Source organism: Camelina sativa, chromosome 18 (genome assembly GCF_000633955.1).
Source record: "Camelina sativa cultivar DH55 chromosome 18, Cs, whole genome shotgun sequence".
Taxonomy (NCBI): domain Eukaryota; kingdom Viridiplantae; phylum Streptophyta; class Magnoliopsida; order Brassicales; family Brassicaceae; genus Camelina; species Camelina sativa.
The window spans coordinates 10,221,410-10,236,102 of record NC_025702.1 but is presented as its reverse complement, the minus strand read 5'-3'; the positions used below and the strand labels follow the sequence as shown (position 1 = coordinate 10,236,102).

At 34.6% G+C, this 14,693-nt stretch overlaps 2 protein-coding genes across 2 annotated transcripts; both read right to left on the bottom strand.

Annotated features, from left to right (window-relative positions):
* Positions 6,001–6,586, bottom strand: LOC104761006. The gene has a single exon (XM_010484022.2). It carries the CDS (start codon positions 6,445–6,447, stop codon positions 6,103–6,105), a length of 345 nt encoding a protein of 114 aa, XP_010482324.1. The 5' UTR covers positions 6,448–6,586; the 3' UTR covers positions 6,001–6,102.
* Positions 7,792–12,382, bottom strand: LOC104761005 (C2 and GRAM domain-containing protein At5g50170-like). Its single transcript, XM_010484021.2, has 9 exons — positions 11,874–12,382; positions 10,207–11,427; positions 9,933–10,115; positions 9,521–9,804; positions 9,272–9,388; positions 8,810–9,072; positions 8,530–8,704; positions 8,125–8,397; positions 7,792–8,038 (listed from the first exon to the last, which is right to left on the bottom strand). The coding sequence occupies exons 1-9, from the start codon at positions 12,235–12,237 to the stop codon at positions 7,829–7,831; spliced, it is 3,090 nt and encodes a 1,029-aa protein (XP_010482323.1). The 5' UTR covers positions 12,238–12,382; the 3' UTR covers positions 7,792–7,828.

Genomic DNA, 14,693 nt, shown 5'->3' with positions numbered 1-14,693 from the left:
TTGGTATTGATAATGTAATAAAAAATTATTACGTAAATCAAATACTATATTTTAACTTATTTATATAATAAAGTATTATTTTGTATTTTTAGGTTAAAACAAAAATCATTTTGTTAAGAAATTTTTACATAATTACATTACAAAATATCATTATACCATTATGCATATTATCAATCAGATTCTAAGCGTAAACAGAAATCCCTCATAAGTTTTGTGGCACAAAGGAAATTTTTAAAACATAAGTATTGCACTTTTACTTGTCAAGACGGGCACATTTCTCTTTATGTGATCCATTCTTCTCTGCTGAATCATTGACATCTGAATTTCCGCAGATTTTTCCTAGTTGTGATAGTATTTGAGATTCAATATTCGCTTTGTTGACCCTTTCTTCAACTGATTATGTTGGTATCAATTATGCGGGAGATTGAGACAGTTTGTGAGAAGTCTTAAAATTGTAATTTGTGAGCTTGATTTGGAATTTGCAATTGTTGCCAACGATATTTCTTCATATGAAGCTTTGTTGGCAGCATGAGAATGAGTGTGTAACGTAGTTTGTTAGTGTTCGTTTTAAAAGAAAGAGTAGTGAAGGCTAACAATTCGTCAATTTTCTCGTTTAAAACTTTAACACCTCTACGACCAGCAATTTTGGTGGTTTCACTATCAAGGAAAACAATGTTTGCTAGATCTTTGCTTTTTTTTTTGGTCACAAACTCTAATTCCGAAACAGTACATGTGAAATCATGAATTTATTTAAACTCTGAGTTTTTTTTTGTGTGTATATCATATGTTTGAGTTAGAGTTGTTGGAACTGAATTCTCATAAAGAGTTTCTGAAAATTGTAGGTTTTGAGACTATGACTTTTCGGCGACTTTCCGACTGAATTCCAGCCAAATGGTTGAAAAGAATTGTCGGGTTGATAGTGCAATGGAAAACTGTTAATGTGTAATAAAAGATGGTATACTCATACGTCCAAAACGGAGTTGATTTGAATAAGAAATAATGGTATCATGTGAGCCACTCAGGATGATTTAGAAAATGTCCCACATTGGAAATGGTTTCACTCTCATATAATTTCATAAGTGTGTAAGAGGAAGAGGGAAGGTACCAACATGCACACCAAACTGAACCGTGTCGGGCTGAACGAGGGCCGTCGGGCTCTTGGGAATTTTTTGGGAAAGACTTAAGAGTTTTTTTAAAGACTTGGTGTGAACTCCAAGTAACTTGCGGAATACTCTGAGAATATTCTCTCGAGATCCTACCTCTTTCTACTATATAAAGAGATGCAGCCTCTCTTTATTTATCAAGCTCAAACACGTAAAAACTCACAGTTCTAAAATAATCTCTCTCTCTCTCTCTCTCTCTCTCTCTCTCTCTCTCTCTTGCTTCGTCCAATTTCTTAGTTTAGTAGTTTTGAGAGTATATCATAGATCAAGTTTGCTTGAGTCTATTATTCGTGTGCTAGAGTATTAGTTTGTGATCGGTTGTATCTTGACATTCATAAATCATGATTGTCCAATAGCACTTATGACTGATTTATTGAAATAAGGAAAAATATATCATATCTTGCCTCCGTGATTTATATTACATTTTAAAATTATGATGTTATAATTCGTTCATGAACAATATTACAACAACATAATTTAAAGGCATAATATAAATCACGTAGACAAGATATGATATATTTTCCTTAATTCAATAAATCGGTCATAAGTGTTTTCACACATTCATGATTCATGAATCCCATAATACAACCGATCATAAACTAATACTTTAGCACACGAATAATAGACTCAAGCGAAGTTGATCTACGATATACTCTCAAAACTACTAAACTAGGAACTTACTTGGACGATGCAGAGAGAGACGATTTTAGAAGTGTGAGTTTTGTGTGTTTCGAGCGTCATAAAAATGAATAATTATATATTAAAACTCTTATTCCTTCGTCCTTATCTTTCTCCAATTCTGATTTTGACAGCTTTTTCAAGGGCTTTTTAGTCTTTTATTGAAATCTTGTAACATGAAGAGGATTATACCAAGCTTTTCAGAATCTGACAAATTTTTCTCCATTTTCTCATGTTTCTCAGAGTCTGACAATTTTCCCCCATTTTGTCACTCAACTCTCCCATGACATAGTAAACATCAACTAATCTTGAAGACCACTCTTCTTTCTTCAGTCTGTAGCCTTTCATAACAAATCCAATAACTTCTTCAAAATCATTGTCATCTTCATCTGCCAAATGCTTATATTCTTGTGGATCTCCAATTATAGTTTTGAGTTCAACCTACAAAAGATAATCAAAATCCATCAAAACAAAACTCATCAAATAAGATAACCAATGAATAACAAAACTACAGTTTTAATAGAATTGAAAACTTATACAAGTTGATGTCTTAATAGCATCAACAACTTCGTCGAACCTTGCAGCTCGAGTTGAGTGAAAATTGAGAAACAACGGATACAAGTTTTTGGAATTATCACACCTTCTCCCAAACGTAGAACCAAAAATGGGAACAACACTCAAATCCCATACTGATAATGCCAAAGGAAATCCCTTGATATGATACTGACCTTTTGACCACAAATTTTTAACCAACTTCTGAACGCATGTAGCAAGGACGTTATATGCTTCCTTTCCCCATGGTTGGCTGTATACATATCGAAATCTGATGCATGCTGAAGCCGAGACAGTGGTGCATTCTCTAAGGAAGATGGTATGATCAAAATTCCTTTTCTTAACACCACTGCAGCGAGACATTCCTTTTCTTGAACACCCAAAGGTTCTTCATCCTTTTCTGATTCGATCTTGAAGTTGAGATAAAGTGTAGTCTCCTCTCACCGCCCAAGAATATGGTTCATTAATTGGATCTTTGCCATTATTCCTTGGTTCTCTATGAATATGTTTGCATTGAATCCCTGTGTTTAATAATACAATGATGTTAGTTTTGTTCAAACTTGCCTAAGATACAAGGTTATTGATCAAAAAAACTGTTACAAACCCTTTTTTTTTTACACCCCCTTGTAAAACCGAATGTGTTTGAAACCCTTTTAGAACACTTTTCAACTCTTTTAAAAGGTTTTAAAAGGTTTTTTATTGTGTTTTAAAAGGTTTTTCAATGTGTTTTAAAAACTTTTAAAAGGTTTTAAACCCATTGAAAAACCTTTTTAAAACCTTTTTAAAACACTTTTCAGACCTTTTAAAATACTTTTCAAACCCTTTTAAAAGACTTTTTGAAACAATATTAATACATGTTGTGAGGAAGAACTCTCTCATGGAGAACCGTATTGGTTGCATGTCGACTGTAAACCATAAATTTTTCCCTGTAGTCTTCAGCCTTCTCAGCATCAAATAATGGAATATCTTCCCCGAAAATTCGATGTATGTATTTTTCGCAACAAGCTTGATGACAAGGCCAAGGAATGAATCCTCAAGCTTCTTGAAAGATGCATCTCCTAATACATCTCTAACTTTTTTAACAAGGTGTAAGTCTGAATGTTGACATATGGTGGCTCCATCATTTGGTTCAAAACCCATATTATATATGCTTTCAGGTAGTGCAAGGGCTTCAAATGAATCACTGTATTCCATCTTTTCCAAAAGAAAATGATTTTAAAAAAAGAATTTTATTATAATTTACAACTGATTTACAAGAGTTTTAAAAGGTTTTTAAAAGGTTTTAAAACGCTTTTAAAACCCATTTTAAACAGTTCAAAACACACTTTATCAATCTGGATTCGTCTTATCAACTACAACCACTTTTATCAATAAACACAACCGATCTGGAATTGATTTCAAAATGGTTTAACAGGGGTTTTAAAAAAGTGTTTTACAAAAGATAACAAAAATCCAAATTTACAAGAGTTTACTAATTCCAAATCCATATCAAACATATTTATCGATCTGAATTCGTCAAATCAATTACAACCACCTTTATCCATCACATACGAAAATAAAACGCTTTTAAAACCTATTTTAAACAGTTCAAAGACACACTTTATCGATCTGAATTCATCAGATATGAATTTTTGATCTAAAATCAATTTTCAGATTGATGAATATACCAAAGAAAAACAAAATTTTAACCACAAACCTGACAAAGAGTCTAAGATCCGACGAACACGAATCCCGAAAAAACGACAAGATGGACGAAGATGAGGATGGAGGAACGCCGCGAACAAGGAGATCGAAAATCGCCGATCGAGGAAGAAGGAAAGAACGACGGCGAAGAGAAGAACATTCAATAATTAGGTTTAGTTCATTAAAGATAAATTGTCTTTTTCAACCAAAAAATGGTAGTTTTAAAAATGGACACGTTCCGAGAGTATTTTTAAAAATAAGCTCACCAAAAAGATCATTTTTGAGAATGTCCCTATCGTGAAATTTTGTTCTTTTTCATTTTAAAATCTTTTGTAGCTGTTTATGTAAAGCCATATTTTTCCTTATGCTGGACAGGTAGAACTGTTCTAAAATTTCCTACTTACGTAGTGTAAGTGTTGTTTAGTAAATTGTATATGTCATTATCATCTAACGCCTTGATTAGAAGAGCATATGAAAGAGTTTTTTTATTTTTATCATCCAGTCAATATTTATTAAAAGAGCATATAAGGAAGCATTTAAAAGTTGCTCTCATATGCTCTCTTTCTCAATGTTCTCACTTTAAGCATTTGCTAACCATTGAGCTATAAAATATTAATATATATATATAAATAATTTTATATAATTAATTATTTTGTAAAAAAATAAAAAAATTTGATTTCATAAAACATAATTTTATTTGTTATAAGATAATATTTATCATTAACTTATTAATATTATTATTGAAAATGGTATTATAATTTATTTAATACATAAAAGTATTAAATTAAAAATATAAATGTAGATATAACGTTTATAATGTATATTATTATTTTAATTTATTTTAATGTATTATATTATATTATATATATTTGAAAAGTTATTAAAATTGAAAATGTTAATATAGATAGAATGTTTATAAAAAACTTATAATATCTTAATTATTTTTTAATTACTGTGTTACATTATATATATTTAAAATTAATAATTTACAAAGTTACATATATGTAACAATTTTTCATAATTATTAAATGTGTGAAAATATTAAAAATATTATATAGCAATGAGTGATTATTAATCTCTCTAATTAAATATGTTTAAATAATATATATTTAGTTAATATAATATATTAAATATAAATATAATATCTAATCACTAACTGCTCCACCAATCAATAAAATGTGTCATATTAATTAGAGCATATAACTTAATATTTATGCTGCATAATGCTAATACTCTATTACCGGTTGTTCTAATCAAGCACGAAATGGATCTTTGTCTCGAATTTTTTTTTTGAAAACTATAACTCAGGGATTTTTTTTTGTAAGTGTGTTTTAGGCGTAGAATTGGTTTTTCTTAGTGTTTTATTCCTTTTTTAGGGCCAAACTTATATTAATTTGTAGGAGAGATATTAACTGTCAAAAAATCATAAGATCATTTTAGGTTTTATACATCGTTTATGGTTTGTTTCCTTATATCCCCTCTGTTTTAAATTAGTTTTTATTCTAAGCCTAATTTTTTGTTTCAGTTTAGTTGTCGTTCTCGTTTTACAATGTCATTTTTAGCAGAAAACTATTTCATTTTTCCTTTATTAAATGAATAGAAAAATTAAATTCTTTAGAATTCTAATAGTCAAAAAAAGATATAATAAAATATTTATTTATTTTCTTAGTTTGTGTGAAAAAATCTATAACGACAAATAAGAAAAAACCGAAGGGAGTATTATTTTTCTAAGATCCGATTTGAGATCAAAATCTCGTTTTCTTAAACTATAAAATAATTATTTTTCAAAAGAAAATTAGAAGGATTCAAATTGTTCTGCAACCTATATAATATAATTATGTTATAACTATAATAGAATTTAATGAACATTTAAATCACACAATATATATTAAAATTAAAATCTTGATTCCGTATAAATAAAATACAAAAAGGGAAAATCATTCACAAAAAGACATATTTTGTTTGTTATATACAAAATGGGACATGTAAAATACTCTCTAACAAGGAAGAACCAACCATCAAGAGACTAACCGCGAGGATCTGCCTCTCTAAACAGAACCCTGAACAAGCACATCGCCACATCCGCGGTGATTGTTTTCCCTCTCCGTGCCAGAACACGTCGCCGTGTACCCGAGAAAGCCAACAGAACAAGCACCGTTATCCACGCGACCATGGTGGCTCGGGCCGCCGCGACCAACATAAGAAGGGACAAGGCTGCAGCGAGAAAGAAGGCGGTAAACTGAAGGAGTTGGTACGAGAGCAGGTTGCTGGTGGCTGATTTCGCCGTGGAGATTGTGTAGAATGAAGTGACGAAGAAGAGGAGACATGAGAGAGTCACGGTGGTTGTTGCTCTACTTTTGCAAAGATCCATAGCTAGTCTTGTTGAATGTACGTCAAAAGTGGTTGTTTAAACGTGTGTGTTAATAACAACGCTTAAATGGAATTAATAGAAAAATTAATTAATTGAGTATAGTGTTTCATTGGAATGCATGTGAAGGCACATGGGGGAGGTTGAGTTTTATGGGTTGTGTTATGGAAATGATTCATGAAAGTGGTTTGAAGTAGGAGACACATAAAGGCATTGAGTGTCTATTTTGGATTATAATATAAGTAAAAAAGGATGGGTTAAGACAATGAACAGACAGACACATGGGAATGGTGCAAGTAATGATTCCTCATCTCGGGGCAAAAACTGAGGAGCAGTGTATGTTCGGTTGCTGATCAGTTTTGGGGTGTGTTGCTGAGGCAGCATTCGAGGTCTAAAGATTGGCTCTAGAAAAACATATAAGATTATAAGAGAAACATTTTTCAATTTTCTTTTTGGATTATCGGAATAATCTCAAACCGAAGCTATCCTAATTTCCAAGAGATGTGGAAAATTCAAGCATTTTTTAGAGATAGACAAATAGGAATTTGAGACATGACTTCTGCAAGAATTGATAGAGAATGTAATTTCAGAGATAAATTTTATATTTTTGAAATATAGTTTGTTATTCTATTGCTAAATACCCCTACATTATTTTCAAATAACAAATAGTATTCAATATATATTTCTATTTTACTTATTATTTCAAAATACTATTCAATAATGGTTGAATAACATGTTACATCAATGAATTTCAATTTGTTAAACATATAGATTTTCAATTTGTTCTTGAAATAATCGTTTCAGTATAAATATAACATAAGATTCTATTTGCTATTATTGAACTCCATAAAATCACTTTAGTTAATCTATGTCAAACTCTTGGTCTACTATTCTAGAAAAATGTAATAATAAAAGCTTTCCCGGTCAGTTCAACTCCAATAATCATTGACCACAATTAATTGAACCGACGGTTATTATTTCAATAATTTTTTGAAAATTTAATAAAGGTTTGTTATATAAAAATATTCCTTTTACAATTAATTGAAAAAAAGTAATCACTCTGGAAAAATAAAAATCATATACACATATAGGCAGAGGCATAGCTAGTAAAATTTTCCAAGAACAAATTAGTGTTTAATTTCAAAGGATGAATCCTACTTTCACAGTTTGCAGTAGAAGACAAAATTGGTGCTAACTAATTGGTTTAAGATTTGAATTAGTCAATGTACACCTTCAAATTTAATTCCCTCCTATATTTGGAAGTGAATCACGTGCTATCCACAGGATTGGATCAAGTGAAGGTGGACATATGTACGAGTCGAGATTCAAAATTTCGACAATGAGAAGAGGTCTACGAAGACAAGTTTTTATATAGTTTTATTAGTCAAAGAAGTGTCAAAGATGAATTTGGTGGAGACTCCTTCTGGAACAAATCGAATATAACATTTAATCGATTCCTAAATTTCTCCATTATACTTTTGCTAATTCTCTGTTCAAACTTTATAGTTTTGAGCCACCTGATCTTCAGATACACTTCGCATTTACTTGTTTTACAATCAACTCCTGCTTTTTTCACCTCGTACCTTAGATGAACCTACATGATCAATCATATTATCATTTAGCGCAAACAGATTGATTCTGTACACCACTATGTTAAAGCAGTTGAAGAGGAAGACTTACGCGAAAATGGTCTCCGAATGGAACATCATGGAGAGCTACAATCTCATTCAAGATCCAACCATCATCATTTGGAGCTGGAGATTTCTGTTGTGCACAGGTAACTCCGCCTCCAAACACAGACACATAGTGATTGTACTTGTAAGAAAGCCGTCTTTCGTAGACCCCCGGGTTTTTAGATTCCCATGTTGTACTCGCGTAATTGAGACATCCAGATTTCTCCATGACCTTACGCTCCAGTTCTCCTCCACCAAAGATCTTCATTACCAGTTCGACCTGTAACATAAATTTTTTTGAGATCAAGTTCCAGGAACACCATCTTCAAACGGATCCTCAATAACACTCCGATATTGCATAGCCTCTATTAAATGGAAGAAGCATAAGGGAGGAGTGAAAGATGGTTTGTACATCGCAAGGTAGATCACACGTGTACACTTTTGACATCTTTAATGCATCCGAATCTGAAACAACTGCAACATCTTCAGGCAAAAGGAAGGGATCTGACAAATCTTGTTCTTCTTCTGCTATTTGTGCTCTATGATATACACTTAACGTCCTAGTTTTCCACAAAGCCATGATCGTCCTGCCATATTCATAAATAATTCAAATTCAATAGCTACAGACAGTAAATTAAACGTTTTGGGTTTGGTCAGCTTAATGATCAGATAAACAAAATTCCTTCAAGTACCTGGTAGTCGCATCAAATGACACAAAAGACTGAAAATAGAACCAAACTCTTCCTCCATCATCCTGAGACTTAGCCCCATGCTTTGCATCAAGACCTCGGTTCTTTTTAAGAATAATGAGCAGCAAAGGGCTTCCTAAGGAAGCAAAAGTTGGGGGAAGCACTTGGATGTCATCAATATCTTCCCAAAGGAAGTAAAACTTTGTCTTGTGTCCAAATACATTCGAGTAGAACGCCACAATTCTAGCAGAAAGATAGAGCTTTCCCTGTCAACATTAGCAGCAAGCATATATAAGATTCTAACATCAGTTTCATTCCATTATAATGCGTGTTTTCTGTATTCCTGTACAACTATATTCCGCATAATCTATGGGTACGTCTACCACACTGTCAAAGATATTTCTTAGGTATTGAGTGGAAGATAGTTCAAGAATTTATTCAGAGGAAAAGAAAACCGACTCAAACCTGCACAGGAAGTTTTCTCTTCAAGTAACAGGTATATTCTTTGAGAAGAAATTCTTCATGGGGCAAACCAAACAGTTTCTGGAAAGCGGAGTTCTTCTGTGGTGATCGAATGTTCAACTGTCAACACATACAACAAGAGACAGGGTGGCACATGAACATAATGAAGGCATTGTCAAACAAACAACCACACCGAGTCAGAAATGACTGGCCAATTAAATGTACTTCATTACGGTAGATGCACATGTTTACCTTCTTTCCCACTTCCTTTTCCACCTTACTCAAGTAATCCTTCATTGTTTCAACCCCGTTCTTGTTTTCCAGAAAAATTCTCAACTGTAACTTCGACTGAGACGCTTGAGCATGATGACCAACTAAAGGAACACACAAGTCTGCAAGTTCATCGGCTGTATGTTTCAAGAAATTGATCTCTGCATGACCAAGAGAGGCCCCCTGGTCAAATGGACCATCAAAATCAAATACCTCCACATCTAATACTGATGGTGGCTCCTCCATTGCATCAAACTCGATTACCTCTGCAAGAACCACACCAAGTTAAATGGCATTGTGGCGATATATTAGGAAACAAAGTAGAAATGAAAGAAATGAGACACAGGATTGTCACTGACGACGAAAAGATAAATAAGAAGAAAAGTTTGATTACCATTCCACTGGGGATCCTGGGCTTGAAGTTTGACAGAGCTTGTTCTGGTTTTCCCATTGCAAGTGAAAACAACATAAGGATCAAAGATCTCTGTTGCTTCCACTGAAGCCAAATTTGTGCCCTTGATTAAAGCTATTGTCAGAATCCATCCTTTGCCATTTGCTTTGACTCCATGATCTTTTCCTGAAATCAGGAACGAAAACGAGAAGTCAACTGGACTGCACAAGCCATACAAGTTTGAAGGTATTTTCTAAAGAGTAACTATCATCCTCACCTCGATGCAATCTAGCTTGTATAAAGTGCACAGTCATCATATAAACACGCTCCAGAAGAAGAACTAGCATTCCACTACTGAATACCTCTCCAAAACTATCAGGCAAATCAAGCCCATAGAATTCAAATCCTTGGATTTTGCTGGGCTCACTGTGCAGTATATGCACCACAACATATACAGACAAAAGAACAGCACAGATGACAGAAGAACTCCAGAAGTACAGAAAAGCTGATTTCAAATCAGTCTTTTGTTCTGACTGCACTGTTGCTATAACCTGCTCTTTGTCCAATACAACAGCCGGATCTAGAGTTTTGTAAGTCTTAGCCAGGAGATCAGAAAATTGATCAAAGCTCTCTCTCAGCCCTTGCCTAGCACCTCCTTCAATCATACCTTTCATTATAGTACTATGACTGAACTGAATTCCCCATGATATGATCAGCCGAGAAGATTCCCCACCAGCAGTTGGCTCTAATTCAGAAAGTATCTTGTAAAGCAACTCTATTTTGAAGGTACTTCCATAGGGAACATCTGGAGTGCTTACACTAACGAAAACAGCAAACTGCTTCCCGCTCGCTTTCCGGTAAACTTGATTCTCTGTGGCTTTTACCGCTTTGACCATTTTTGTTGCAGCCCTCATGTATGTAACAACCCGTGTTAAACGAGGACTATCTTCTTGCATCATTGTCCAAGGCCCTTCCTGTACATCTGATAAACCTTGAAGTTCAGCCAACTCTTTCCTAAATTGAGAACTTGGCGTGAAAAGAAATTTGTTAAGTTCACAGGGTGAGACTAAATATTTCTGATCTACAAGAACACCCCCGGTAAGATTCTCAGGCATTTCTTCTTTTTCACTATCACTAGACTGCATCAGGTCAAGGCCTTCCTCAAAGCCAGTACAAGTAGCAGAGCAAGAAGATTTGTCAGTGGCATCCTCATAATTCGAGGTCACGCTTTGTCCTCCTGATGAGTCGTCATGGAGTCTTTTAGACATTTCCTCTTTCTTATGAAAAAGCTTGTCAATCTGATTGACAAAATTCTTCATTATGTGCTTCCCATCATGGTGTTTACGCCGTTTCCCATCTTTGGAGCAACTCAGATCTTTAGGCGATCCTTCGATTTCTTTCACGCCTTCCAAGTTGGTATCCTGCTTATCATTTTGGACTTTCTCACCAGAGGTAATGTCCCATTTCCCTTGCAAAGACAAACTGAGAAGGATTTTCCCTGCGAGACAGAGGTAAAGTTTCATATCCAGAGATAAACCACAACCTCCAATAAGGGAAGATATCAAACTCAAATATTTTGATGAGTCCTGTATCTCAATCCGACTCATCTATCTTGAGTAACAGCAAATAAAGCCTATTGTTAAATCTCAAGGCACATTCCTCAAAATCAATGCAAAAAAATCACAGAAACAGATTTATAAAGGTCACAGAAATCTCAAAATCAAACACATTCTCTCATTTATGGTCTCAAGCTATATCACTAATGGTTCTAACTAGAGACTTAATTCATGACCAACACAACACCAAAAAACACCGTTTCAAAAGAATCAAAGCTTAATTTATGATCAACAGAGTAAACACAAACAAGCCATTTCCTCTAATGGTACCACAAGTAGACTACAGAACGAATCAAATTCTACAAACAGAATTCAAAAAGAGACTAACCACATTCAATGTTAACGAACTTGCCATCACTAGGCTTCTCAATCACAAACCAAGTCGGCAAGAGAGTTTGATTCTCTTCAGCAGCAACGGAACGAATCGGAATCCTAACTTTACCAATCAATCCGGTGGAAACATTGGAGTGATAACGATCCTCCTGCTCGTGGTGAAAAATCGAGACAACGACGTCGTCGCTTTCGTCGACGACATCAGTAGTGATCCTGAAAACGAATTCCTCGTTCCAGATCGGTGAAGAAGTGTCTCTCGCGACTCTCGTCTTAGACCTGTGTTTCCCGACGTGAAGCTTCGCGAACGTCTCTTTCGCTGGTAAATCTTTCGCTTGGAGTATGTAGACGTAGAGCCTCATCGATTTAAGAGAAACCGAAGCTTTTGAAGAGAGAGAGCGAGAGAGATGATGATGATGGTGGAGGTGGTGGAATCAAAAATGTGGAATTCGAAAACTGAAGAAGGAGAAGTTAAAAACCCATAAAAAGGCAAAGTTAAGAAGAGAGAAGAAAACGTGGGAGAGGAAGAGAGTGACACGGAAAGAGATGATTGGGATGATGGGTCGGTTTAGTTGATCAACACACATTCGGCTAATTTTGTTGGTCTGCGATTTTTTTTTTTTTTTTTTTTAATTTATGTTCCGAGTAAGAAAAAGTGGATTAAGATAACTAATGTGGATTATAAATATCAAAAAAAAATGTTACGAATAGTGTGAAAGGTATTTGGTTTTGGTTTTGAAATGGTGTTTAACGTGAAACTTTGCTTTTTTTTTTGTTTTGTTTGTTTGAATGGTGAGCAAAGCCGTTTCACAGCTTTAGTGGAACACGATTCTCGAAGATGGTTTTGTGAAGTGAGAGAGAATCTTTGGGTAATTGGGAATTAAAAAAGAGAGTTATTAGAATTTGAGCTTTGTTGTACTTGTAAAGATCTTTTGATTGAATGAACCGTGATTTATTCAAATGTTATCCAAATTAGGTAATATTATCAGAATCTACAAACAAAGATTTTATTATTAGAATATTTTAGATATTTTTAAAATACGCAGCGTGCTCTTGTTTTATGTTACCAGAAAAAACGTAATTACAAAAATGTCATTGCCACGTTAGACGCCACGTCAAAAACACTAACGTGTAACAATAACTCAGCCATAACGCGTTACAAAGGTATGTTGCGGCTGAGTTATAGGTATATTCCGGCTGAGTTATGGAAAAAAACATTTGAGTAAGAGCGGACGGCTGAGTTATGGAAAAAAACATTTGAGTAAGAGCGGACGGCTGAGTTAGAGCATAACTCAGCCAAGGCTTACGGCTGAGTTAGAGCATAACTCAGCCAAGGCTTACGGCTGACTTATCAAAATCTGGTTGAGTTACGCTCTAACTCAGCCGTCCTTACGGCTGAGTTTTCACCCGATGGTTGAGTTGTTAAAATTTTGGCTGAGTTACCATTTTCCGACTGGCTGAGTTATCGTACAACTCAGTCGTGATAGGCTGACTTACCGTACAACTCAGTCGTGATAGGCTGACTTACCGTACAACTCAGCCGTGATAGGCTGACTTATTGTACAACTCAGCCATTTGACGGCTGACTTAGTAGTAAAAGATTAATTACTAGAATGTTATTCAGTTACGGCTGACATATTAAACGATACGGCTGAGTTACATATTTTCAGTTGATGAAGCGGCTGAATTTGGCAGCAATTTTTTTTGCTTTTTAATTACTGTAATGTTTTTCATGTTGTGAATAAGTTATAATTTGTTTGATGGCTGAGTTTTATATAGACTGAGTTATTAATTGTTTGATGGCTGACCTGCCATGTCGAACGCATCATCCATGTCAGCATTCCATGTCATCTTTTTTTTTTCCTCCGGAAATACGAAACGTCGTTCGGTTCTTGTTCTTCAACTGATAAATAAGTGAATTATTTACCTTCTTCTTCACCTTGTTCTTCTACTTCTTCTTCACCTTGTTCTTCTACTTCTTCTTCACCTTGTTTTTCATTTTCTTTCATGGATCCAGTTCCGGTTCTAGTTGTTTCCGGTAATTGGGTAAAGACACAGAGATATGTATTTAACATCGACGATAGAGGGTGTATATTTGTGCAGATAGATGGAGGCACAACACACGATCAGCTACGTCTCTGTGTAGAGTTTTCGGCGAAAGAGTCTACAGAAACTAGTGGAGCTAGAGGAAGTATGATTCGACCAAGCAGTGACTCGAAAGTAGAATCTACATACGAAGTGTACGGTGGGGGATTTGAAGGCACTTGTTTTGATTATGGCAAGATCGTTGACAAAGAAAACCAAGAAGAAGAAGAAGCTGTCGAAGTAGCATCTGACGAAGAAGAAGACGATGAAATTTCAACCCGATTTAATGTTTTCGACGACTCCGATATATCAGCCATTAAGGATTTATAAATCACTATAACTCAGCCGTCAATGAATCGACGAGACCTTTCGTTTTCCCGTAAATATTATAACTCATCCGTAAAGTCGTATATATCAGCCAATTACTTTCGAATTGTTTCTTGTGATAACTCAGTCATAACTCACTATAACTCAGCCGTCACATGACCTTTCGTTTTCCTGTAAATATTATAACTCAGCCGTCAAGTCATATATATCATTCATTTACTTTCAAATTGTTTCTTGTGAGAACTCAGCCATAACTCACTATAACTCAGTCGTCACATGACCTTTCATTTTCCCGTAAATATTATAACTCAGCCGTAAAGTCATATATATCATCCATTTTCTTTCAGATTGTTTCTTGTGATAACTCAGCCATAACTCACTATAATTGAGTCGTCACATGACCTTT

Bases quoted from the DNA above. Each gene is read 5' to 3' on its own strand.
- LOC104761006 (XM_010484022.2), bottom strand. From the start codon at position 6,447: ATGGATCTTTGCAAAAGTAGAGCAACAACCACCGTGACTCTCTCATGT.
- LOC104761005 (XM_010484021.2), bottom strand. From the start codon at position 12,237: ATGAGGCTCTACGTCTACATACTCCAAGCGAAAGATTTACCAGCGAAA. The intron at 10,116-10,206 runs GTGAGGATGATA...TCCTGATTTCAG, and splicing joins ACAAGCTAGATTGCATCGAG to GAAAAGATCATGGAGTCAAA. The intron at 9,805-9,932 runs GTAATCAAACTT...TGGTTCTTGCAG, and splicing joins CCAGGATCCCCAGTGGAATG to AGGTAATCGAGTTTGATGCA.